General features: G+C 33.1%; 2 protein-coding genes across 3 annotated transcripts in view; both read left to right on the top strand.

Moving 5' to 3' along the window:
• The window catches only part of ERR (estrogen-related receptor), a 62459-nt gene extending 40617 nt beyond the window's left edge, over window positions 1-21842 (top strand). Inside the window, exons 2-10 of the mRNA XM_077428958.1 lie at window positions 16722-16859; window positions 16953-17063; window positions 17313-17439; window positions 17526-17762; window positions 17847-18008; window positions 18675-18781; window positions 18989-19096; window positions 19172-19344; window positions 19424-21842. Of these exons, the coding sequence (XP_077285084.1) occupies window positions 16722-16859; window positions 16953-17063; window positions 17313-17439; window positions 17526-17762; window positions 17847-18008; window positions 18675-18781; window positions 18989-19096; window positions 19172-19344; window positions 19424-19586 (1326 nt within the window). The 3' untranslated portion in view covers window positions 19587-21842. The remainder of the gene's footprint in view (window positions 1-16721; window positions 16860-16952; window positions 17064-17312; window positions 17440-17525; window positions 17763-17846; window positions 18009-18674; window positions 18782-18988; window positions 19097-19171; window positions 19345-19423) is intronic.
• A 595-nt stretch (window positions 21843-22437) lies between these two features.
• LOC143910548 (lysocardiolipin acyltransferase 1-like) lies at window positions 22438-26031 on the top strand. 2 transcript variants are annotated; one of them, XM_077429062.1, is made up of 7 exons: window positions 22438-22564; window positions 23296-23402; window positions 24412-24772; window positions 24850-25046; window positions 25119-25321; window positions 25417-25520; window positions 25607-26031. In XM_077429062.1, exons 3-7 carry the CDS (start codon window positions 24424-24426, stop codon window positions 25852-25854), a joined length of 1101 nt encoding a protein of 366 aa, XP_077285188.1. In that variant the 5' UTR covers window positions 22438-22564; window positions 23296-23402; window positions 24412-24423; the 3' UTR covers window positions 25855-26031. The 2 variants fall into 2 exon arrangements, with proteins under 2 accessions (XP_077285188.1, XP_077285187.1); XM_077429061.1 differs by lacking the exon at window positions 22438-22564 and adding an exon at window positions 22703-23219.
• The last annotated feature ends 561 nt before the right edge of the window (window positions 26032-26592 follow it).

The raw sequence follows: 26592 nt of genomic DNA, 5'->3' as shown, positions 1-26592 counted from the left end.
ACTGTCCTATTTAATTATATTTTAGTTTTTATTCTTTTCTTTTTCATTTGTTTGTCTATGTACGTTTTTTATGTAGTTTGTAAATCTATAATTGGGCTCGGATGTTATTTTGTTACATTTATTCTTTATTTTTATGCATTCCTACATCTGTTGTCTGTTGATTTTTTCACTAAATAAATAAATAAACTGTGTCGAACAAGTAGAAAATCAAACGGAAGTTCCATAATATGTACATTTGTACATTGTAGATGGTCTTACTCGAGTCACATATTGAGAGCGACCATTCTTGAATATCAAACTACGTAACAATACATATATGTCACGTACTAAACGAATAGCGGAAAATTGTCGTGGTGCGCGCCCCCAATGTTGAGCGCCGCAAGTTTTTCGGCAGCGGCCTACCGCTGCAATCTCGCTTGGGCCAGGTCAGTGCCGGTCGACGAACAAATTTCATTGTCTCGCTCGCACACCGATACTTGTCCACGCGCAGAACGAGACAGGTATACTCGAGTCGCCTTGACATTGAGAACTCTGCTTAGTGCTCACTTACCCTTTGGCATGGCCCACGAATACTGTTTTCTTCTGCGCTCGCGCGCATATTTCTACACTGCTCATAATAAACAAAACCGTGTGCTACATATCACATACACTAGTGACTAGAGGCTTGGTACATGCTTTTGTGCATTTGGCTAAAGTTGATTTCTTAAAATTTATGATATGAAAAAATCACTCACCTCGGGCTAATGTGCTTTTTTTTATTTCATCTCTGAAGAGACTTAAACGCGAACGCGAGCTCGAACAACGCGTTGCCCAATTCGGCGGCCGTGAAGAAAATTACAAAAACAGAAGAATAAATATAATAATATACGTCAGCGCATGCGCATTGGTTGACGGCTTGCGTGACAACCGAGCAATGTGATGCAATAAGCCTTTTATTTGGTTATCCACTCCATATCACTCGATATCCACTGTCCTCTGAGAAAACAATTATACGGCATCACACATTAGCCTATGTACGGTTGTATGAGTTGATTTGAGATTGTATTTGTATATTCATGAATTCGCTCCCATTCGATCAAAATTCATCCTCTTGTCGGTCATCACTAGTCACCGGAGTCTGAGGGGGCCGTGTATTGTTCAAAGGTTGTAAATGCATTGTTAAAGGTTTACCGAACAATGGATAGCATTGTGACTATCCTACCTCTAGTCATCACAACGTTAAATAATATTAATAAATAAATCAGCTCAGAGGTAAAATTTATCGGATAATGTGTGATTATTAATTTTATTTCGACGAAAGAAAAAAAAACCTTTTGACGAAACACCGACGTCGGTTTTTTGTCAAATGTGTTTTACCAATCATCGACGGCAGAATACATAGCACGACTTTTAAGAAATAATAACAAGATTATTTTTCGCTCGTAAGCAGAGAAATTATAATATTTCTCTGGTTGTAAATGCGTATCGTCGTAATTCAAAACATCAACGATGATCTAATTTTAGCTCAATCTCGTTCTTTAGCTTAATTTTGATATTTTAATTTAATTTTAATTTCAATATTTTGTATCCTACTGGTTTAAAAAGTTGGCCTGTGGACTGTTCGTTGGTTAGATGCGTACGCAGCATAATATACTGGACTAGTGTTGGACCCGTTGATTTCAACGGGTGGTTTCGAAAAGGAATTGAAACTCGAATAAAAATAAAGTTAAAGATATTGAATCGACTGGTTTCGGAAAGAAATTGATGCACGAATTACGAAGTGATTACGAATTACGAACTACGTTTTGTGCATCGCCGACCTCCTGACGCCTTTGCCCCCGATGCCTCCGTCGCTCCGGGGCCTTCGGCCCCAGCGCCGCCGGCGCCTCCGGCGCCCCCGACGCCTTCGGCACCCCGGGGGCTTCGCCCCCAGCGCCGCCGACGCCTCCGGCGCCCCCAGCACCCCCGATGCCTTCGGCACCCCGGGGGCTTCGCCCCCAGCGCCGCCGACGCCTCCGGCGCCCCCAGCCCCCCCGATGCCTTCGGCACCCCGGGGGCTTCGCCCCCAGCGTCCCCGATGCCTTCGGCACCCCGGGGGCTTCGCCCCCAGCGCCCCGATGCCTTCGGCACCCCGGGGGCTTTGCCCCCAGCGCCGCCGACGCCTCCGGCGCCCCCAGCGCCCCCGATGCCTTCGGCACCCCGGGGGCTTCGCCCCCAGCGCCGCCGACGCCTCCGGCGCCCCCAGCACCCCCGGATGCCTTCGGCACCCTGGGGGCTTCGCCCCCAGCGCCGCCAGCGCCCCCGGCAATGAAAAAACTGAAAAAATGAAAAAAATGAAAAAAATGAAAAACTGAAAAAATGAAAAAAATGAAAAAACTGAAAAAATGAAAAAAATGAAAAAAATGAAAAAACTGAAAAAATGAAAAAAATGAAAAAACTGAAAAAATGAAAAAAATGAAAAAACTGAAAAAATGAAAAAAATGAAAAAACTGAAAAAATGAAAAAAATGAAAAAACTGAAAAAATGAAAAAAATGAAAAAAATGAAAAAACTGAAAAAATGAAAAAAATGAAAAAACTGAAAAAATGAAAAAAATGAAAAAAATGAAAAAACTGAAAAAATGAAAAAAATGAAAAAACTGAAAAAATGAAAAAAATGAAAAAACTGAAAAAATGAAAAAAATTAAAAAACTGAAAAATATGAAAAAAAAAAAAAATTTGTTCCCCATACTGGTTGATGGTTGATCGTCCGTCACATACAAATATACAAATATATTTAGCGACAGTCCGTTTTTATATATAGTATTTGTATTTTATTTATTTTTCCTGTAGGTGTCTGTGGGTCTCTGAACGGCTTTTATTTGACACTAGTGTTCTGCCCGTTAATATCAACGATTGTTTTCGCAAAGGAATTGATATACGAATTAAAATAAAGTTATAATATAATTTAGTAAGGTAATTTATAGGCACGCGGGCGCACGTAATATTAATCGTAATAAAAAGTGTGTGTGTGCATGTGTCACCCGTGACTCGGGCCAACGTCGCACATGCCTTTCGTCAAATGACGCTCCACCCCCCCCCCTCCCCCGCTACCACGCTACCTCGCGTCTCGAATTGTGTTCTTTGTGGGTTTGCTCTGATTGGGTGTTTGCCCACGCGTCTGCCACATACATAATCACATATCCACATCGGTCACGTCTCTTTTTATATACATATATATTATGTGTAATACTAAACACAGTATTTAGTATTATTGTACACCGAGTTCCGAATGATTTTTGTAAAAAAATATTTTAGGTAAAACATATCGCGTTATACACCTTAGCTGCTTAGCACATAAAACATATTACATATTACATACACATAAAACTTAGCATATCGCGTATTATTACATATTACATACACATAAAACTTAGCATAGCAACATATCGCGTTAACCTTAGCATCTCTTTCCCTATGTATATACATACCTATGAAATTGGTATGTATGTATATACAATTTAAATCTAATATTACGAACAAATTGTTAAATCTAATGCGAAAAATTGTACGAATGGGATTTTTTTGCATCTATCGTAAAGTGCTAAAAATTACGGACTTCTATCAACTATCTAATATATAATTTGGAAAGAGACTTTGTATGTATGTAACCTTCGTTCGTTATTCATAGGCGCCGATTCGATTTTTTTCGATTCAAAGGATTCGAAGTCCCCGGGGGCGAAGCTCTAGAGGGTGCAGGCACCGCTGGGGGCGAAGCCCTAGAGGGCTCAGGCGCCGCCGAGGGCGAAGCCTCTGGGGTCGGTTGCACCACCGGGTGCGAAGCCCTAGGGGGCGCAGGCACTGCTGGGGGCGAAGCCTCTGGGGATGCAGGCACCGCCGGGGGCGAAAGCGAAGACACCGAGCGGGGTCGCTTCTGTCAGATCAGCTGAGTTCCAGTGTGGCCACCAGTAGCGGCTCGTGATAATTCATAGTGGGGGGGCTACAGAGATTAATCGGGCTGTAGTAGCTCGTTGACCATACCGGTGATCAAAAGAAAACAAAAATATCATGCATATGTACTATACTGGGAGGTCTGCAGCCCCGCAACCCATGTGGACGACAAAAATAGCATGCATTTTACCCTGCATAAAGTCCGGTGTTGGCTCGGAAAGCCTGGACAGTATATATGTTTGTTTGTTCGTGACAGTCAATTTAATAAAAAAAACAAATGAGTATTCTAATAAATTTATATAAAATAAAACTATTCAAATAAATTTAATAAAATGTTTACTATTAGATTAGTCAGGTTTAAGCGGTTGTTTATATTACAAATACCGAGCGAAGCCGAGTAAGCACTAGTATTCTATAAACATGGGGGGGGGTGTTCGTTTGGTTTGAAAAAAGGTCTCGTTTTTATAGTGTATTGATTGCTTCAAAATGTGTGTGAATGATTTTTATCTGCAGTTCATGATACGATAAGGGAAGCTAATGAATTAGTTGTATGATAACGATTTTTTTTAAACTTATTTTGAAACAATTCAAATTTTGCAGTTTGGGTTTCTATAAAAGTGTGATAGAAAGTTTGATATTTATTTATTTTATTAATTGAAAAATCAACAGACAGGATGTACAGAGATAGGTATAAAAAAAACAAAAAGTAAATAAATAATATATGTAACATCCGAGTCCAATAATAGATTTTTACAAAAATGAAAAAGATAAATATAAGGAAAACAAATTAAAAAGTAAAGAATAAAGGCATGACAAAATATGTAGTATATTGCATAATTAAACTATAGTATTAAAATATTTGGAAAAGGTTATAAGATAGAATATAAGAAGAAATCACATTGTCCTTGCTGGTAGCATTGATCATTTTTCATTTTTATGGTATTGTTATGCTATATAAATGCACAATTTGAAACAAAATTATATTGCCCGTATGGTAACTTTGGGAGTTGAATTTGAAAACGCTAAAGAGAAGTTAATGCGTCAATAGATTAGATGAGATGACTGTAAGTAACATTTTATCGGAAAATGGACTTACATATGACGGGAAGTGATTTTATTTGCATTATGTATTTTATTGGTTTAAAACAGTCTACGCATACTTATGGTTGGACTGACATTTCCTTCGACCAGGTAGCTAATTCTAGATATAAATACATATATTAGAATATGTAAGCATATTTCTGGCTTGACTGACATTTCCTTCGACCAGGTAGCTATATACATACATACATACATATATTAAAATATGTATGTATGCAGGATATACATATATTAAAATATGTTTGTATGCACATATAATAATTGGACTTTTATAATTGATAATTGAAACCCATAAATTTAATTTCCCATAAATTCACTTTTCATTTTATTTCTAGTATAAAAATATGTACGAACTTCGATAGCATTTTCCTTTCTTTGAAGTTGTGTTACAATGTAGTTACTTACACAATATATGTAAGTAGTTATTTTTCCAATACATAAATCTGTACTAGGTACTAGAAGTGTAAAACTAAATGTATTACCGTAGAATGTATTTGGCAATTTATTGCGTAAGTTTAAATCGCAAGCATAATGTCGAGAGTGCGCAATGTGAAATATATAAAATAATGGAAAATACCTACATATGTATGTATAAACCTTTTTTACATCTACTTAAACTTGTATCTTTTCCTCAATTTCATTATTTTATCACAATTTCTGATTTTATTCAGAAGATTCATCAATCAAATAAATAATTGGACTGTGAAACAACATTAATCCTTCATTTCACTTTCCTTTATCTAATCGTCTTGTTCACTGTCAAAGGACACGAAGTGTAGGTATGTACAGACTAACTGACCTAATTATACTGGCGAGTCAAGTAAACAAGTGATTAAAAAAAAAATAGATCTGGAATTGTATGTCCAAGAGCCAACTCATGTGCGTGACGTATTACTTGATATTATGTAGATTGCACCATTTGATTATTGATTGCTCTGGAGTTTTTCATTATTTTTGGTACTTCGGAAATATTATTATTTTGCATAGATATATACCAGGAAGGCCTAACAGGTGGACCCCAATGCGCCTTCCTAGACAATTAATTACAAACATTGGAGCATTTTTTTATTACATAAATCGCTGTATTTTGAGAGGCTGAAGAACACGAAATTAACAATTAATTAATTATTCCATAGATACATCTATGGATTTAGACTTGTACATACATTTTTACATATTGTACATAAATCAATTTCAGATTTTTGTGCCATATCGGGTAGAATGATTTTTGCCAATTCGATGGAGGAACTGTTTCAACAATGAAATCAGATAAATTGCCAAACTCTGATAGGTGTTTGTCACAAATATCCAAGTCTGACCAGCAGTACTAAATATTAGCACGGGATCGAACCCGGTAATCTCTCGGTGCTAAACATAAACCACCGAGCCAAGTAAATATAGATCAAAAGCAATGTCTTAACCGTATCTGTACCTATACATATGTAAATATACGGTTGATTGCTTATCTTTTCCAATTTTCATGAAAAATCATTGTAATTATTATTATTATTATATAACTTTTTTTTATTTTTTGTGAAGATGAATTGAAAGTTGTTCAATTAGATTTGGATAAAGTTGAGATCGTCAAAACAAGCTGTGCGCCGTTCTTTTTATTTTATACATGCATATACAGTGTGTACATATAGTAAACGTATAATATTTATTAGTTTTGTCTCGTTTTATATCTTGAGTGCGAACGAGATAGAAACGTTTGCCTTGGCCGTGAAATACAGTCGGGGTCCCTCTCCTATCTCATCCCATTTCCGTCTGGGACGCCATGGGAAAGGGGAAATCCGTCGCTCAGGTCGGGAACGACGCCCCTCATCCCGCTCGCACGCATTTTCCCAAATTGAGTAACATTTCACCGATTGTATCATCTCGCTCTTGCGCCGTTTTCTAAATTTTCCGTCTCCTCAATAATTTTCCGGCTCGGTTACTTTTTATTTGGATCGATCTTAGCAAACCAGCGCTTCTCAAATTGTATTTCGTAGCCTCTACACGGGTCGATATCGCGTCTCATATAAAAATTAAGCCGCTTCTGATGCCTATTGAGAGGGCTGGACACTAGCGCCTTGTCCATACAAACGTATTACACTTCTCCCTTCCTCAATTATGGCACTAGAGAAATTATTTTTTAATATGCTATGGATATCCAACATAGGCATGTTTCTACCTTTTTATTTTTTTGATTAGTTATTTTTTATAGGACCTAGGAGCCACCAAACATCTATAAAATCGCCTCGTTTTTACATCCACGAAAATAGTCCAGCGTGCTAATTTAACGGTTGATTTTTAAAAAAAATACGAAGACACAATCATAGAAAATATCTTTTCATACTGATGATGAAATTTTTTTTAAAATTGGTCCAGTTTCAAAGGAGAAAACTGGAGAATATGAAACCTCGATTTTGTCGATTTAAAATAGGTATTATCTGGTCGAGGCGCAACTGTCGCATTCACTCAATATATATATATTGATATATATTGTCGCATTCACTCAATATATATATATTGATATATATTGTCGCATTCATTCAATATATATGTACATTCATTCACTCAATATATATATCGAAGAAAGGAACGGCAACAAAATTAAAGTTTCGGGTATCCAGCCCTCCTAATTGTCGGGCACAAACAGTGAAAATTATCACGTGTTGCTTGAATTTGATATTCACTTTTTTGCCAGATTGTTTTTTACAGTAAATCGGAATTCTCGTGCACAATTTTGACATATATTTTTAATGTATTTCAAGTGTATATCAGATATATATTTTTAATAACAAAAATATTTAAAAAAAAATAAGATGATAGACGATGCCTTGAAGGCCAAAGTTTTTATTTTACGGATTTCATATGCAGTTGGAAAAAAAATCGCCTCGCAATTGATGATCATCATTATTATCGTAGGTATCAACAACCAACGAGGCTTTGTTGTTTCGTCTCGGTTTTTTGTCCGCGCCTTGCCATTTATTCTGCATTAGCGAACAACTTCAAATGAGATCATTGCCAGAAATGCAGTTTGCACGACTCGTCGGCCTTGACTTTGAATTATGTCTGGGCTGCATTTTAGCGGTTTTTTTTCTTGCAATTTTTTTCAATCCGTTGACTGCAGCGTACAACAGGCAGTGTACTCTCGTCTTCGAATTTATTTTATTTTATTTTTCGTCGGTCGCGGTTTGGTTCGCCGAAACGTTTATACATTTTAATCGCTGCCATTACGATATTTTTTCATTGGATCTCATCGTATGAAGGCTGAGGATCCGTTCCGTTTGACTGTTATAACTCAGGATGTTATAAGTTTTTTTTTTATTTGTTTGATTTAACTTTCGGTGAATTATCTGTGGTGAATGCGGCTTCGTCTCGAGATCAGTCATTCACTCGCATATCTCATTTGAAGTTATTTACGTCCATTTTAATAATTCACTAGGCTATAAAGTTTATCTATACAATTCTAAACATAATTTCATTTAAAAAAAACTGTATATTTTATAACTTAAATCAGATGCCTAGTATTCATAAGCTCTATCACGTTCAAAATCTACCCTGGTCCTAATAATCTACGGATATTTCCCTCGTTTACTAAATATAGCGATTCATTAGTAAGATAAGGGTCTTGTCTCCGTCGGTTACTATACATATTAAGCAACCCACGCTCACCCCTTGCTTACGTCTTTCAAAAGTTTGATACGTGTCAAGAATGTCTCTCATTTGATACTCCGTCTCCATTCGGCACCTTCGTCTTATTAGTATATTATTTATCGATCCCAATCGGAGTCTGTTTTTTTTGTTGTTGTACATATATGTATATTTCGACTATTTTGCACACTCAGACCTCTACTCTGGCCGATGATGAATACACGGCCGGCCTTTGTTGTTTATGACGTGCGAGTCAACGACCCATTCGATTTCGTCTGGGTCTGCTCTGCGCCAAAAACGACCCGTCCTTTTTAGCTGACGCGTGTGATGAGTGTGTGTGTGTGTGTGCTATTTTATTTCGACGTTGTTCAAACATAAAACGTTGTCGATATTGTGAATCGTAGCACTGTTTGATTACATGAAAATTTTCACCCCGTATTTGTTCCCGACGAATTTTTTCCTGTTTCCATTTGCAGAGTTCCCCCGTTTTGGTCATATCCCCTCAGTCGTTGAATGTAATGAAAGGAAATGGAGGTTTTGCAGTGAAAAAAATGATTTTAATTCATTTTTACGACCTTTGCGGAGGTAACGCAATCAAATTGGGGGAGCAATTCGATTTCGTCGTAATAACTTTTTTTTGGTTGACTTATGACCGTTGTCAGATTTTGTTTCGTTTATATTTGTCATTCTATACAAGGTCGGAAAATGTTGCCAAATTTAAATTTTTTTCGTGTCTTTTTCGAAAAAGAAATTCAATAGGGTACTTTAATTGAATTATGTTTTGCTTCTTCGTATTACAGTTACATTTTTAAATATAAAAAATATTTTTAGTCAGTTCCTGAAGCCTCTAAATTCTAGATGGATCGATGGATAGATGGATCTAGTGTAAAACTTTGTTCGAATCAAGGGAACGTTGAATAAAAAATTTCATTGATTTTAAACAATGAATCATCAAACAAATCGATTTATCTCGACAAAAATTTCTAAAAAGCGTCATCGACCCAATTTAACTTCAATAGTAAATAGTAAAAAAGTGAAATATAGAGGAGTCTTGTAAAAAATCGAAACAATTCTCGAAAAAGAGATATGTATATTAAAAAATCTACTTTTTAGAGATTTTTATCGAGATAAATCGATTGATTGGAGCCACAGGACATTGTTTAAAATCAATGATTTGTTTATTTAATCTTCCCTTGTCATTGATAATCCATACATTTTAATAGAAATTAAAATTATTACTTATCCTGATATTGTTCGTACCGAATTCATGCTATTTATCTTCAAACATGTTTCTTTTCAAAGCGTAAAATCCGAGAATCTGAGAAACTTTCCAAAATTAAATTAGAGTCGGCCTTTGTAGAGCAATGTTATATAGCATAGTGAACTCGCCCTCGGTCCCTCAACCCTCGTGCCACGCATAATATGTACTACATATATATCCGAGTGGAGAGTGTCTGGATCGTCGTTATATAAACGTAGGCGATGATATTGTGGGTTACCCACATCTGTGGGAAATTATAGCCTGGGAGTAGACAGTGCGTGGGCGGCCATGGTTGCCAGGACTCATCCCCCGCCTAAAATGGAATGGAGGCGGCTTTGTGTCTCCCCTATTTCGAGAGGCAGACTGGGGCGGTGTCTCCGGGTCTGGGGGTAACCAGTGATGGTGCGTTCAAGGTAGGTCGGGGTCTTGCGTCATCCCCACACAACCACGTTTCGTCTGGGTTGTGTTCATTTTCCGATTTCAATCCGGAAATGAATCTTATATTTCATTTTTCAATTTCTTTTACTGAAAAAGAACAATAACCGAATATTTATGAAGAAGATAGTTACAACTAAATATTGATTTGAATTTATAAAATGATCCTTTATTATTTAGTAATGTTAAGTACAAAGTACTATATATCAATTCCATTTTTTGTCTTCAATGTGTTCACATTGAATTCGAACTTCAGTTATAGAATTATTTTAAATGTTGAATATTATCAAGTCCTTAAAATATTTTATTTTCATTTATTATCAAGTTGGGTCATTTGCGGCATCACAATAAAATGTGGTTGTTAATTTAATTTTATAATTAAATTAAAAAAAAAATCGGATTCATACACGTCTAATGGTAAATAAATATGTAATTAAATAATTCGTTTTGCCTTCATTAAATTATTGTTGATTACTTTTAAATGCCCGCGTTATTCATTCAAAGCAATTAATATAATAACATAATTGTGTTATATTTTTTTATTGGAGAATCTCAATTGATATTTACATACAATGTATAATAACAATTTTGGATTATCATTTCTTCGATTAATATTATTAATAAAATTTATTTTTGTAGGATTATAAGACGGAAAGTGAGTCAAAAGTTATAGTACAAAACTAAACTTAATAAATTCTATTTAAAACTTGAACATATTGAATTTTTGAGAAAAATATTTAGTTATTTTATTACTATCATTATCATCATAATTTACAGCCATTCGCCATCCACCGCCGGATGCATCCCACACATTTTTTTGATTTCATCCGCCTTCCATTTCCCCTGTAGTCTTCTTTGCACCCTTTTACATTCTCTCGGGTACCATTTGAGCACTTATTTCGTCCATCTATCGTCCTATTTACATAAAATTACATTAACATTACATCAAACACTCTTATCATATTTCTGATCCACGTATTCCATTTTCTATCTCTCCTCGTGATGCCAAGCATACTTCTTTCCATGCTTCTTTGAGTGTATTGGACCTTATGCAGCATTCTGGCGTTCACTGGAAAGACATATTGATCGATCTTTTTCTTCAGACACCTTGGCATTTTAGATTACTATGTAAAAATTCCATTGCCCGAAAGAAATCCTGGGCAATGGAAAAAAATAATTCCAGGTCCTATGACAAACTAAAAAAAAAGGATCTTATAAATATATTTTATATATATCAGAACTATTAGAAAAATGCATATGTATATGAGCCATTATAATTGAAAGTGGCATAAGTCCACTTTTCTTCATTTCAAGAAATATCTCGCAAAACATTAAATATAATGCTTTGCGTTTCATTATATTTAAATATTACTGGTGGCCTGTAATACGTTTATTCTGCTTTCCCGAAATTCGGGACAAATCGAATTAAAATAACTGATAGCAATTTGTGAATTAATAAGTCGAACAGAAATACTGTTTTTGGAACCGAAAATTGGACTTCCGCCACTTTCAAATAACCGGTTCATATGTTGGTTGTTATTTTTTTAAAATAATTGAATAAGAAAGTATTATATAACAGGCACGATTTCACGTAGACACAAAGAATGCGCGGATCGAAAAATAATACACATTGAGCATTAAATAAATATATATATTTTTATGTAGAGTAATTTTAAATATCAATATTCGTCAGTCGGATGTCCCGAATCGGGGCCCTGGAATTTTACCCCGGTTTCCCTCCCCTCCCCCCTCTCGTCGGCCCTGCTTATAGGATACTCCAGAATAATCGAAGTAGTTCGAATATATGTATGTACATATATGCAGATGATTACATTTATGGAGTTTTTATTTTTGAGGCAAATAAATACACCCCCTTTACTAGTAAAAATTGTTATACAAAATTCGCCTTTGTGAGATAAAATGGGTATTCACTACGTATGTATATCTATGTATTCTGGTAACAATTTGACTGTCGCTAGTAGCGCACTATCTCTATGAACTGTTTAGTGGGGTAGGTTAGTGATGCTACTTATTTTCTAGGCGCGACGCTTTTATCGTTCCACATGTTTTCTTGTCTGCTGGCGATCCTTCGTTGGTTGATTTTTAGTTTTTTAGTTTGTGCAGTTAGATTTTTTGCGTGTTTACACAGTTTCGATTTTCAGGTGCTATTAACGTCTGGGTGTCGAGCTAGCCAGCGCTAGTCACTTTCGCTTGTGTTTGCGTCGGATATGTGTATGTATGGCAGTGTGCTTGTGTGTGTGTGTGCAATTTTGAGCAATGTTATTTGTGTTCAAGTTCAGGGCCACTCGCTTGTCTGCTGGAATTTTTTATCATAAATTACCACTGCCAGACGGGAAGGGGAAGTCGGGGGAGAGAGGAGGGGGCCCCCCGACGGAGAACCGCATATGGAGGGGGAGGGGAGCAGTCTCGACGCGAGAGGGACGGGTTTACTGCTCTTTCGGCCAAATGTCGTCTTCAATTCCTCTCTTCTCTCTTGAGGGAGAGGAATGTGCAGGTAATGAATGGCACGCCAATTTTGCTACGGTAAAACTCGACGCTGTTATGCTTCGTCTTCAAAAATTCTAAACTTTTTTGCTATTTTTTTAACCGACCATTTGTTAAAGCACAATTCGACATGACACTATTATCATTTCGTTTAATGAGAATATATTTTAGTGTAATTTCTTATCTATATGTATAAATAAAGCAAATTTTATACAACATAGAGTGAAAAAAGAAAAAGTTATAGGCGTTTAAACTATTAAAATCTGGCATGGCTAGATGACGGCGAAAAGTAATAAGAGGATAAAAAAGCGCTCGATAAACGTCAGGGAGAAATACGAGGAATTATTTTCAAATGTGTCTGATACGATATTTTTTCACCATCGTAATGGCGGATGACACTTCCAATTACATTGATGACCAAAATGAGCAAAATGGCAAAGTATGAAAACGATCGGATAAGAGCCAAAATTTTTCCTTAATATTGATCTTAAGTGAAAGTAAGAAGAGGTTAGTAATAATAATAATTAGTAATTAGTAAAAAATAAAAAAAACAATGTTTGTCTGTTTGCGTTCCTATACCATCCATCCGATTGCGATGAAACTTATAAGAGTTATCGTGTGCATGTCCGCGATGGTTTCTGTAAAAAAAAACGCCCAAAAACGGGATTGAGTGGCATTGGAACGCAATAATTTCAAATGTTTTCGCGTCGCCACCTGCGTTGTAAGGGTAAAATAAACAAACAATTAAATAATTTGAAATGTGTTGTTCGCCGCCTGCGTTTTTCCGTCGAATGGGAACGGGAACAGGAACCGGAACGGAAACGAGAACGGCAACCGGAACGGAAACGGGAACGGGAATTGCATGCGTTATTGTGGCATTGCAACGCATGCCGCCGCGTTCAGCTGGTTATTTAAATAAAAATCAATGTATGGAAAAATGAGTTTCATTATTTCACATACAATATGCCGTTATATTTAAAAGTTGCGGCAGTCCAATTTTCTGATCCAAAAACACTATTTCTGTTTGATTTAATTCACAAATTATTATCACTTATTTTAATTCGACGCGTCCAGAATCTTGGAAAAGCAGAATAAACGTATTATAGGCCACTAATATCAAATATATAATAGCGCTATTATGTGTGTTTGTGTATCTGTGTGCGATAACACTCACCGTACTACATAGTGGTTTCGATTCTACATATGTACGTCTCAGTTATAACACTGTCTACAAAACGTCCGAATATAATAACAGATCAACAAAAAACTTCTATATATGTATACTGTTTGCTACCAATGTTTCCTCTAGTAAGTCTAATAAGTCTGAGCACTTAGCGCCATCTATTGAAAATTTATTTAATTAATTAATTTTTCTATTGTTTATATATGTGTATGTATACATAGGTAGGTAGGTAGTTTTTACCATTTTTTTCATATTTAACAATTAAATATAAATATTAAATTAAATATATTTAAAAGGTATTTGAAAAAAATACGACCGCGTGCGGATTGAACACATGACCGACACATTTCTTTTTTTTTTATTAATAGTTTAATATGCAATAACCTGTGCGATGATATTTTATTGGGCAAAAACATTATATTTAATGTTTTGCCAGATATTTCTCGGAATGTAGAAAATTTAACTTATGCCACTTTCAATTGTAACGGCTCATTTAATTTGTTATTTTTATTTTAATTATTAATCGTTTTTCAAATGAGATTGGACTTTTCATTGAATTAACTCAATGATTATTCAAATCCTTGAGTTTATCAGATTATGCAAGTCTTACATAAACAAGCAAGATAATAAAGGAAATATAATTGTTTATTTATAATTGATGAATTATTTATCTACGTTACACTCTATGCTGCCAAACCAGTCTATCGTGGCGTGATCTTTAATTTCGAAATGGATCGTAATTTTTTTCCTGTTTATTTAAATGTTTAATAAAAGTTCTTTGTACATGTGTATATTTGACAGGTACCAAACCATAACGTTCCAAGTGCCAGAAAATTAAGTTTTCAGGAGAGACTTAAAACTATTTAAATAAATAATGTATAAATTCATTCTTGCAAATTTTTTTAATGAACTTTAATTCTTATGTGCGGTATTATAATCACTCAACGAGCAACCGATGAATCTTAGATATTAGAAAAAATAAATAAAAACAAAACGTTGGAAGTGTCATGCGGATCTTGGGAAATAATAATTTCGGGCCTTACGACAAACTAAAAAAAAATCGTATGTGATCAACCCACGACTTTATCTATGTACATATTTGAGGAATATAAGGATAAAAAACAAAATCCGATAATCAAACACACATACACGTTTACCCCTACCGGCTATGAGAGCATTTTCGATACAAATTGAGCGCAAATATAGGGAAATTTATACAAGACAAAAGTTCTATTTCCAGTTGTCGGATTTTGTTCACTTTTTTTTATTACTTAAAATTACTAAATATACACAATTAATATTAAGAAGTAAATAATGAAATATTGTTTTAAGAAAAATTACTACTTCCGGTTTACGAATTCTGACCAAAACCTTATCAACTTTAAGTTAAGACATAAATTAATACGTTCAGGGGTGTGGAAAGAATCGTGGTCACAGCATTTTTGACTTTTCTAAGACGAAAAAATCCCACTTCCTGTTTATTAAATTTAGTGATTTTTTTTTTGTTTTCATCACATTAATAAAATAATTATACTTGAATTTTTTCGTGAAGAGCACACATGTTCGAAAAAAATAGTGGAAGAAAAATTGAACAAGAGTAAACTACCATTTCCGGTTGACGGAAAATCATTAAAACAATAACTAAATCAATAAATTGAGTTATTGTTTTTTAACTCGAACATTTTCCGCAATTTACGTTTATTGAACCTAATGTATAGTGTCATCTAGTTCAAGATTTCCCTTGATTTCATTTAATATCTCGACCATTCTTCTTCACGTTTTTTTACGGAAAATTAATGTCATGTTTGCTAACTGCAAGCATATTACTGCTTTATTGGCATTTGTAATAAAAACTATATTTTGACCGTTAAGTGGACTTATCTGACTAAATGTTGGACTCATCAGGCATTATTCGTCTTTTCTTTTTGCTACAACATAATCTTGAATATTATCATATGTGAATTATTTAAAATTAATCTATCTTCTAGTTAGATAAAAAATAATACAATATATTCCAATGTCGAAAATGAAACGAATGTACAATTCATATGTATTTTCATTCTTGTTTGTTTTATCTTATTTTTTAAATGAAGCTTATCGTGTTGTTGCAGGTTATATTAGTTTAGTTTAGGTTAGGTTAGTTTAGGCATATTTATTCACGCTTATCGGCGTTGACCTTATCTTTTTTTTGGAAATGCAGCTTATCGTATTGGCGTAGGTTAGTATTTCAAGTTAATTCACAATATGTACATGCTTACATGCAAAATTAAATAAATAAATGTGTCATGATGTCGGCATTACATCACTCGAATCTGAATTGGATCCTGGCCGTCTCTTGTCCTTGGCCACTTTATGTAGATGGTGATTCGAATGCCTGAAGCATTTCTTCAGATGTAAATACATATGTATGTATGGATGTTGCATTTAAGGGCAGGTGCACATAATGATGGCAGGCCTGAAGCAATCACCGAACTTGGAATTGATTTACTCTTTTGTAATACGTTAGATTTAGTGCGTTCGTCACTTCTAATGAAATAAATTCAAATATACATCTGTAGATAACGCCTGATGCAACATTAAGGTCAAAGTGAGAGCGATAAACTCTGTTGCTTATATCAGTTATTTTTATGCGTATCGAATTATGTGATGTGTACTTTGGTATGAAAGAAACTTTAATTATCTATTTATAGGTTTCCATGATGTCGGGAGCCGCAGGGGCTGATGCTCCAGGCTCTGATGGAGTTCTGCAAAGAGTGAAGCAGGAGGCTGAAGCTTGTTCGCCATCCACAAATATGTACTCACCCGGTGCTACGGTGTTGAATCAAGAGGTGCTCATCTAATATTTAATTTTAATATCACTATTATTTTCAAGTACTATTTGAAATTCATTTACTAATTAAAATCGTTGATTCTGCTTTCAGACGGAATTCAGTCAGAGTCCTGAAGATATCAAATATCCGATTTCACCAGCGAGTCCAGATAGACATTTTTGTTCCTCCACTACACAACCGATCGGGACACCTCAAACTGAAGTATGTATTTTTCATGATTTAAAACCACAATATTTAAGATTTAAATTCGAAATGTAGTGTTTGGTAAAAAACCAGACTATTTTTAAGTTTTCATACACACTACATATGTATGTATGTATATAGTAGATAGGGAACTTTTCTTCATGGAGATATATACAATAGAATTTACTTGGCTTTACTTGAATAATATATTTGATTTGAGCATGGCTGCTATGAAAGTACAGTAAATAATAAATGTTTTAATTTCAGGGAAATTGCAAAGAGGAGGAATCACCTCGTCGTTTATGTTTAGTCTGCGGAGATGTAGCGTCAGGTTTTCATTACGGAGTCGCTTCTTGTGAAGCTTGTAAAGCATTTTTCAAAAGAACGATACAAGGTAAATGTTAGTACAAAAAATTTGTTGTATATGAATCCATTAAAAAAGTAAATCTAATGTATGTTTTTTTGTTTGTAATTATCAAGGCAATATTGAATATACGTGTCCTGCTTCCAACGACTGTGAAATAAACAAGCGGCGAAGAAAAGCGTGCCAGGCTTGTCGGTTTCGTAAATGTCTTCGCACGGGCATGCTGAAAGAAGGGGTTCGGTTGGATCGGGTACGTGGTGGCCGTCAGAAATATCGTCGCCATAACGACACGGCAAATTCTAATTCACTCGTCGTATCTTCCATGAATGCCCAACCGAGACAAACTCTGGAAGGTAAAACTTCACATCATGAAACTATGAATGTTATATAATAAATTTTTTCGAAATAGTTTCGACATTTTTCTTATTTCATTTCAGATATAAAAATTTTGGATATTTTATGTTCATTCGAACCTGACCCGCTAGTGACTTCTCCCGGGGCTGGAGGTCCTCTCAGTCCTCACGATATGTTATGTCTTTTAAGTGATGTCTATGATAGAGAATTAGTCGGTATCATCGGATGGGCGAAACAAATTCCCGGTAAGCCATACAAATGTTTTGTTTTATTTGAATCATATATTAAGAGTGCAAGTTGATGCTTCACATCATTGATAACTTTTCTATTGATCTTGATTCACAATGTAAAACTCTCCATTTAGTTGATACGATTTTCGATGTTTCGTTGGTTTCTTGTGTATGATGCTATCAGTTAGATCCAAACTCTTGAGTGCTTTAAATGTTAATTTCCAAAAACGTTTTATTGTCAATTTCCTTAATTAATTAAAAAAAATGTATCATTTGCAAAATGTTTGATGAAAGATAATGAATAATCCTTCATGTAGTCAGGTAGTCAATTGATTCAAAAAACATCAGATCTTTTGTAAAAGCTTTGATGAAAGATATTGAACCATCCTTCGTGTAATCAGGAATCTGGCGCTATCTTTTATTGAAATTAAATAAAATTTTAAACGGTAAACAGACAGATGACAAAATCACCTGTTAATTCTAGGAAATAGCAGCAAAATTCTTCAATGAGAGATTTTTCAAGCTCGTTTCCGGTTCTCAAAAATGCTACGATTTGGGGACTATTTTGAACAACATTTTAAACGAGGATTTGATTTTCATTGAGAATTATTGTTATTAGGTTTTTTGCAAAACAATTCTTACTTTTGAATAATTGAATATTAATATTAATTTTCTTTTTAGGATTTTCGGATCTTCAACTCAATGATCAAATGCGATTATTGCAGAGCACATGGGCAGAAATGTTAACTTTAATGGTTGCCTTCAGATCGATGCAGTCCTTAAATCAAGTATGCATTTACATATTTTTATTAGTCACACCGAAACTTTTAAAATAATCGTATAGATAACAACTTTGTTAATTGGAAGCAATTTTAAAATAGTTTGTAATTTTTGAAATGTTTGCTTAAAAATATTTGGAAGTTGTAAAATAAGATAAATAAACATTAAGTCAAATCTATCATTGATTAATGTTTATTTCTTATGTGATTTGACAGAGCTTAACACAAAGTCCTGGAAGTAGTGTTAGATTGAGGTTTGCCATTGATTTAACGTTGGATGAGAATGAAGCAAAGGAAGCAGGAGCACATGAACTATATTTTCATGTAAGATTTTTGTCAGGTTCGATAATGTTATTAAAAAAAACTTTATTTTAAATTTATTTTCATTCCATATTTTAGTGCGTACAGGTAATATCAAGACTAGAAAGGATTTCAGTCTTAAAGGAAGAGTATTACTTGTTAAAGGCGCTGGTCTTAGCTAATTCTGATATTCGTCTCGATGAACAATCAAACCTGAAAAAATTCAAAGATAGTATAATCACTTCTTTGAATGATTGTTTGAATATTCTAAGGTATATAGAATTTAAAATCATATTTGATTGTATTTATTATTATTTGTTGTGTATTTTGATTTTATATGTTTATTTTCAGACCATACAATTCTTCCAATGTACTGCAACAATTGCTTCTGATATTACCAGCATTGCGACAAGCAGATCATATAGTTCGAAAGTTTTGGTCAGGTATCAATCAGGAGGGCAAGGTGCCTATGAATAAGTTGTTTGTGGAAATGCTGGAGGCACTTTTGCGGTAAGAATGAATTCACGGGCTGCAAGGGTGGCGAACTTTTCCCAGTTCACCCTGGATCTCTTCAAGATGAATGATGTCTATGAATCCCTTCGTGCTCGTGTCATTTCGTGCAATCGCCAATATGGGGAGCAATCATTTATTTCGTCGTAGTGAATGAGTAGGAGTCAAAGTCAATACATATGTTCTCAATTGGGCGCGTATTCTTTATGAGTGTGTAAAGTGATTTTTACTTAAGCATTTTGCGGTGTTTGTGATCGATTATGACTGTATAAATGACTATATTTACTTTAATGAATACTTTTTTTTTTTAAATTCAATTTGTGTATTGAAACATTCTTACACACCCATTTGCTTGTGACTTCTGTAATAAATATCTAATAATTTAAACAAGAAGCTTAATCAATTTTGTGTAATATTGTAATTGTTATGCACAATTCTATTACATGTAAACATTTGTGATAATGTTAAAGATGTTATGAAGAATATTTATAATTTAATTGTTTATATTGATGACATTGACTGGTGTTAGTATTTTTCTAAATCATTTATGTATCAAGAAATCTTAATTCAACGATAATATGAATTTGGTATAAATAAATACCAATCTTCTGAATCATGAAATGCGTGTACTATTTTGATAGTATTCTTGTAAGCCATAGTAAAATTTGATAAAGTTAATTATTCTATTCGACTGCAGCTAATTTATTAAAAAAATAAGCTTTGTTTCTAATGTCAGAGCTTTTCTTATTATGTATATTTAAATATTATTTTATAATTATGTTGGTGTGTAAAGTTATTTACGACACTTGATGTTTGAGGTCATAAAATCACCAGTGACGAGGCTGTGATTCTGAGTAGTAAGGCCGATTTTAAATACTGTGGAGAGTTTATTAAAAAGATGGCTGTATTTAGTTATGATGTGAATTGTTTGTAAATTTATCAACATCTTAGTAGTTTGTTGCTATTAAAATAATTAACAAATCTATTAAATTGTCTTTTTAATGATTAAAAATATAATAGTTTAATGTTGCCATTCAATCGTTGTAAACATTACATTTTGGTTTATTTTTATTTTTTAAGGATTGTTTTAATTATTTTTGTTTCCAATTTATGTAAAAATTGAATTCATCATATGGTTGTATTGTATAATGAAATAAATTAGCTTCAAAGATATTAAGTCGTTACTTGTCCAAAGTAAATAAATACATATGTGATGTTACAATAGATTCTTAGCTAATTAAATGTATGTACATTGAATATTTGTTGTACTTTTAATTATTTTCCTTTAGAATTTTCTTTGTTTTTTGCATATCAGTATATAATAAATAATACATAGAGACATATGTGTATATGTTAGTATGTGATATGTAATATATAAATCTATACATTTGTCTCATAAAATATGTAAGAGGTATATACATATATTATACTATCAAAGTATGAAGTACAGGGTTGCCCTAAAACTTTCGATTGAATCGCGAATACTATGATGAGTAAATTTTACGTTGCTTGTGTATTTTAAATTATGGTAATAATAAAAATTAATAGTACTAAAAGATCAGTACAATTTGACATACAACCGTACTAACTTTGTGCCATTTTTATTTTTTCATTTAATTCCACCATTCAAATTAAAATCTGGTTAGACTATTGGAAGCTTACTATGTAACATTCACCTTTGTAAATAATATACATATGTAATTTAAGATTTGTACATTGTTAAAATTAAATAAAAATCACGCTTGACGGCCATCTGGAGCCAATTTCTTCGAAACTATCAGTGTGTAATATTAGTTGTGACGATTTTACAAATTTAATTTCATAGAAAAATCAAACATGTTACCAATTTACTTTATAGTACATTTTGAAGCATTTATGTGAGTCGTATATACATATAATAATATATTATATGTAGTACGTTGAAATGTGTTATCAGTGTTTATCCGTATACATATATTCGGCATGGCCGTTACGTTATGTTGTTTATTATTATTTTTTTTGTAACTCTTATGTTTTTACAAAAATTGTGATACTTTATATGTTATGAAATATTTAAGAAATTTTAATTGCGATTGCAATTCAAACAGTACTTGTGTTTTTAAAATATTTTGTAAAAATTCTAATGTTTGTTAATACATTTTTTTTTAATTTGGAGGAAATGCAATTTCAAAGATTTATGAACAATTTCAATCAAGATTTATTTAGCATATATACATACATATATGGTGATAACAGGATTAATAAAGTGTATTTTTAAGTTCTCATGTTTTTCAATTTATCCACATATCCAATATACACACTTCCACTTTTCCAATGATCCCAATTTTCAAAACTTCACTCTTCATTTTTGCAATAGAAAAATTTTCATTGACTTTTTGTATACTATGAGTTATTTTTTTGATTAGAAAACATTAAAGATTTTAAAAATTAATACTGCAGTTAGCATATTATACTATCTATAATGTGATTTAAAATAATTATTATTTTTAAATACGTAAATATTTGTTCTGTTCTTGTAGTATTTTATTAAAAGTAATTTTTTTCTTTTACAAGATGGATTCTTTTATGAGAATAACTGCTAAAAATTGATTTGAGTGCAAATTTTGATCAATAAAAAAGCCTTGTAAAAATAAGACGTACGTAATTTAACTTACATAAGAAAAGGTAATTGTAATTGTGATGCAAAGTACATGCCTTTCTTTAGACCAATTATTGTAAATTAATAACGACTTTTGTTTTAACAAGAACTACGTATCATCAAATTCATATGTTTATTTTCATTTAAATAAAATATTATACTATCAAAATTTTGAATCTGGAAAATGAACATTTATTACATATAGCAACCCAGTGATAGAAAGAGAAAGAACAGACGTGTATGATGCGTATGAGCGAGACAAACAGCATATCCTAACCCAGCTGGACCGAAAGGGGAAGCTGTATTGATTTTCTCTGCAGGAAAGTGTGCGTTAAAGGGATGAAGTGAGTTGCCAACGGAAACTGAATTGATTCTAATGTACGAGCGAATAAAGCTCAAATTCCCACACCCCTATAACCTCATACAGGATTTTTAGCCGGGGATACAATTTTCCAGGGTTTCACAGTAAATTTTCATCCCGGGAGTTTAGTTAGGTCTGGAAGATTATACGCACGCGTTTTATTTCCGGCTTTTTTATCACTCACACACGTTCCTTTTTGTTCACCCTGCACTCGTTTTGTTAGTTCCGAGACTGCTATTTAATATCTTCTAAAATTACATTTATCTTATTTTTATCGTGGTTTGGGTTTCGTTGGTAAATGTCGTCCACAGGAAGCCACACAACTCTGAATTATGCCATATCCAATTTAAGCCGTGATTCTGTCGACTTAAGCGTGTGTAGTTCATGAAGGGTTTCATCGCCGCCCGTGTCATTAGTGGAAACCCACGGAAAAGTCAAGTCGTAACATCTCCGTAAAAATAGTTTTCCTATGAATATACACAGGTATTTTATTCATCGCAAGTATGTGTGTAATGGAAATATGAGTTGAATTGTTTAAATTATTCAGTGACAGCTTAGTTTTGATTTTAAAATGGAATTAGTTAATTTGTTCAAAGGAATTACGTTCTGCATTCTTTGGTATTTTAGTATATTTTTCGGTGAGAAAATTTACGTTGTTTATTTATTTGCAGTTTAAATATTTTTTATATTTATACGTATGTTAATATTTTTTAGGTTTCCTTGCATTTTATTGTCCAGCGATACCTGTTTTACTTTTTAGTAATCATGCATTTCGTGTCATCACAGATAAAATATTTGCGTTTTGGGAACTATATCCAACGGTGAGTTTTATTTTCTATATTTAAAATATTTAATATAGTTTTTGAACAATCACCAAGATGGAAATATTGTATAATTTTGGCAAAAATCAATAATTCATTTTTGTTGAAACGGTTCCACATATAATAAAATTATTAAAAATATATATTGAAATTATTCTACTAATAAATCCCTACTTTAATTTATATTGCTTCCAAAAGCAATTGAACTTTATTATATAGTTGAGCGGTCCATAACGATTATACATATGTACATACATATATATTTATTTTATTCAATACAATTTTTGTAATTACAAAACAGCATAATTTAGTTTAAACAGCATAAAAATTTATTGTTCTTTATATAATTAAGTCAGTAAAATGTAGTACAATTAATCATCATTTTTACTAATTATGTAGACAAGTGGGATTTTTAAGCGATTCCGTTACTAAAACAGAGCCGTCCAGCTTTAACATGTTGCACATCTCATTATAGTATCTTTGCATTAAGTTTTCTTCCGATTTTTTGGTTGTTTTAACAACCGATGTCACTGCGGCATCGCTGTGATGATAATGATCCGACGATTCGTTACTTTTTGAATGGTGATAGCATTTTGTAGCTTCGGAACATCGAGATTGACAAGCTTCATATGATAAATAATCTTGTGAACAACATCTATTCTTGATACAACTGTTGTTATCAATCCTTAGATGATTGATCATATTGTAGACAATGCTTTCCATGTTTTTACAGCAAGCTTTACAGTGTATAATTTTTTTCCGGCCAATTTTGCGAACTTTTTTTTTTGGTGTTACTGAAAATTGATTGTTTCGTTTTGGCACATGTTGATTTTTACTCATTTTTATTCCTACTTTAATTTTATTGGATACGTATATAGGACAACAAATACCAATTTATACATATATATAGAGGCTATAAACAATAAAAAAAATCACTTGTTTTAAAACAAATTGAATTTAAAAGTAAATATCGTTTAATATTTAATTAGAAATACATATTTGATTTCAGGCTATACTCCAAATGCTATTTGGTACCAAAATATATGTACACGGAGATTATTTGGACCCCGAAGAAACTTGTATGGTGGTTGTAAATCATAGAACAAGGGTAGATTGGAATTATTTGTGGTTATGCATGTTCCACGCCACCAGAAAACCTCAATATTTGAAAGAGGGTGTTGATAAATTTGAACCGGTGCTAAATGGCAAATATCGTTATCAGAATGGTGGGCTTAGCGTACAGAAAAATGGAGTGTCTTGTGATAAAAGTCGATGTTTGAATCCATTGAATATGTTAAACAATATTTTCAACCAAAAACTGCGAATGAAATATGTGCTGAAAGATGAGATTCGACATATACCAGGACCTGGTAAATGCATGTTTATATTAAAATAATAACTATTACACAAAGTTTATTTTCTAGGTTTTGATTAATTCTAATTATAGGATGGGTTATGCAAATGAACTGCTATACATACATAAAAAGAAATTGGGAACAGGATGAAGCCGAAATCAAATCGGTGATAAATTATTTATACGGTATGGATTATACTCATCAACTTTTGATATTCCCTGAAGGTACAGATCTGACTGAGCAAAGTATTAAAAAGAGCGATGCTTTTGCAAAGAAATTCAACTTACCGGTTAGTTTACATTTTAAAATGTGTAGTTGATAAGATAATGAAGAAAATAAAAATAAAAATACATATTTTTAGACATATAGGCAGGTGTTGCACCCGAGAACTAGAGGTTTCACCAGTCTGGTTCAATTACTTCAACCAAAGTTGACAGCTGTATATGATATTACAATTGGTTATGAGAACTTCAAGAAAGCCACACCAGAACTAGTGGAAACATGTTGTTTGAAAGATATGATTACTGGGCGCTTTCCAACTGGAGTACATTTCTATATTAAAAGGTTTGTGATTATTCACATATTATAATATTGACTTATATTAACTAGGTATGCTTAAGGTAACAATTAAAAAATATCATTAATAACTTTTGATGCAGATATTCTATAAATTCCTTACCGGACGATCCCATATCTTTAGGAAATTGGTTGAACGATATTTGGAAAAACAAAGAAGAGAAATTGGATAATTTTTATACTCATCGTAAGTTTATTAATTCTGCGTTTATACTTTTTTTTACTAATATTTATACATATTATGAATTACAAAAATATATTTAAAATTTCCAGGGAAATTTATTGATGCACACAATTATATACAACATACTCAAAAGTCAGGGCTTATAGTCGCTTTGATATTTTGGACTGCCCTAGTTATTCTGTATCCATTGGCTATGTATTATTTTCAAACGTTGAGATGGATTGTTGCCTTTTTATGTACTTCATTTATAATACTCAATTATTTCACAGGAGGTTTTCATCATTTAGAAATGATTTATTTAAACTTCAAAAAAGGGAAAGCAAAGAAGTTAGCATAAATATTATTCACATAAATGAAACTCGTTTTATTTATATTTATATACATACATACATAAATTGAAAATATTTCCCTCTATATTTTTTGAGCGATAAAAATAATAAACTAACTGCAAGCACAAGTTACTTAATTCAAATATTAACCATCTTGATTTGCTTTTTTAAAATTTTCAGATATCAAAAAGCAAAAAAAAAAATATAAATAAAAGAATAAACACAATAATTATGTTACAGTTATAATAAATATGTACATATGTATATACAATATTCTTCTTTCGGTACTGTATCCGTATTTGGATGTAGGCGACTACCATGAGCAGACATTATTCACAACCCGTGTGAACTCTTACCTATCTTGGGATATCAGAATATTTTTAACTCTACCCGTCACTGTAGCTTCAAAAGGAACGACCCTTTTCAAAATTGATTAAAAATTATTTGCGATCCTCTATTAGCCAGGAAAGATTATCGTCTTTACCAAATTACGGAAGATCTTGACATTAATGTCTCGTCACATCAAAATCACAGGTATTTATAAAAAACTTATAAATATAAAAACTATATTGTATAATTTAATTTTTCTTAAATTATTGTACCGAAATATTAAGAATACTAATTTGTTGCATGTTATCTTGTATCATCCAAGAAAATACTAAAGTCGGACAATCATTAAAAAAATGAATCACGTCCACCCGAGTTAACGCCCAAATGTACATAAATTCATACATATGTATGTACAT

The sequence above is a fragment of the Arctopsyche grandis genome, chromosome 4, assembly GCF_051622035.1.
Source record: "Arctopsyche grandis isolate Sample6627 chromosome 4, ASM5162203v2, whole genome shotgun sequence".
Lineage (NCBI taxonomy): Eukaryota > Metazoa > Arthropoda > Insecta > Trichoptera > Hydropsychidae > Arctopsyche > Arctopsyche grandis.
This window is presented reverse-complemented; position numbering and strand designations above follow the sequence as displayed.

What these genes read in the sequence shown, in the direction of transcription:
- LOC143910548 (XM_077429061.1), top strand. Translation starts at nt 23,153, where the DNA reads ATGGAATTAGTTAATTTGTTCAAAGGAATTACGTTCTGCATTCTTTGG. An exon ending in GTACATTTCTATATTAAAAG is followed by an intron (nt 25,322 to 25,416) that starts GTTTGTGATTAT and finishes CTTTTGATGCAG; the next exon opens with ATATTCTATAAATTCCTTAC. An exon ending in GGATAATTTTTATACTCATC is followed by an intron (nt 25,521 to 25,606) that starts GTAAGTTTATTA and finishes TAAAATTTCCAG; the next exon opens with GGAAATTTATTGATGCACAC.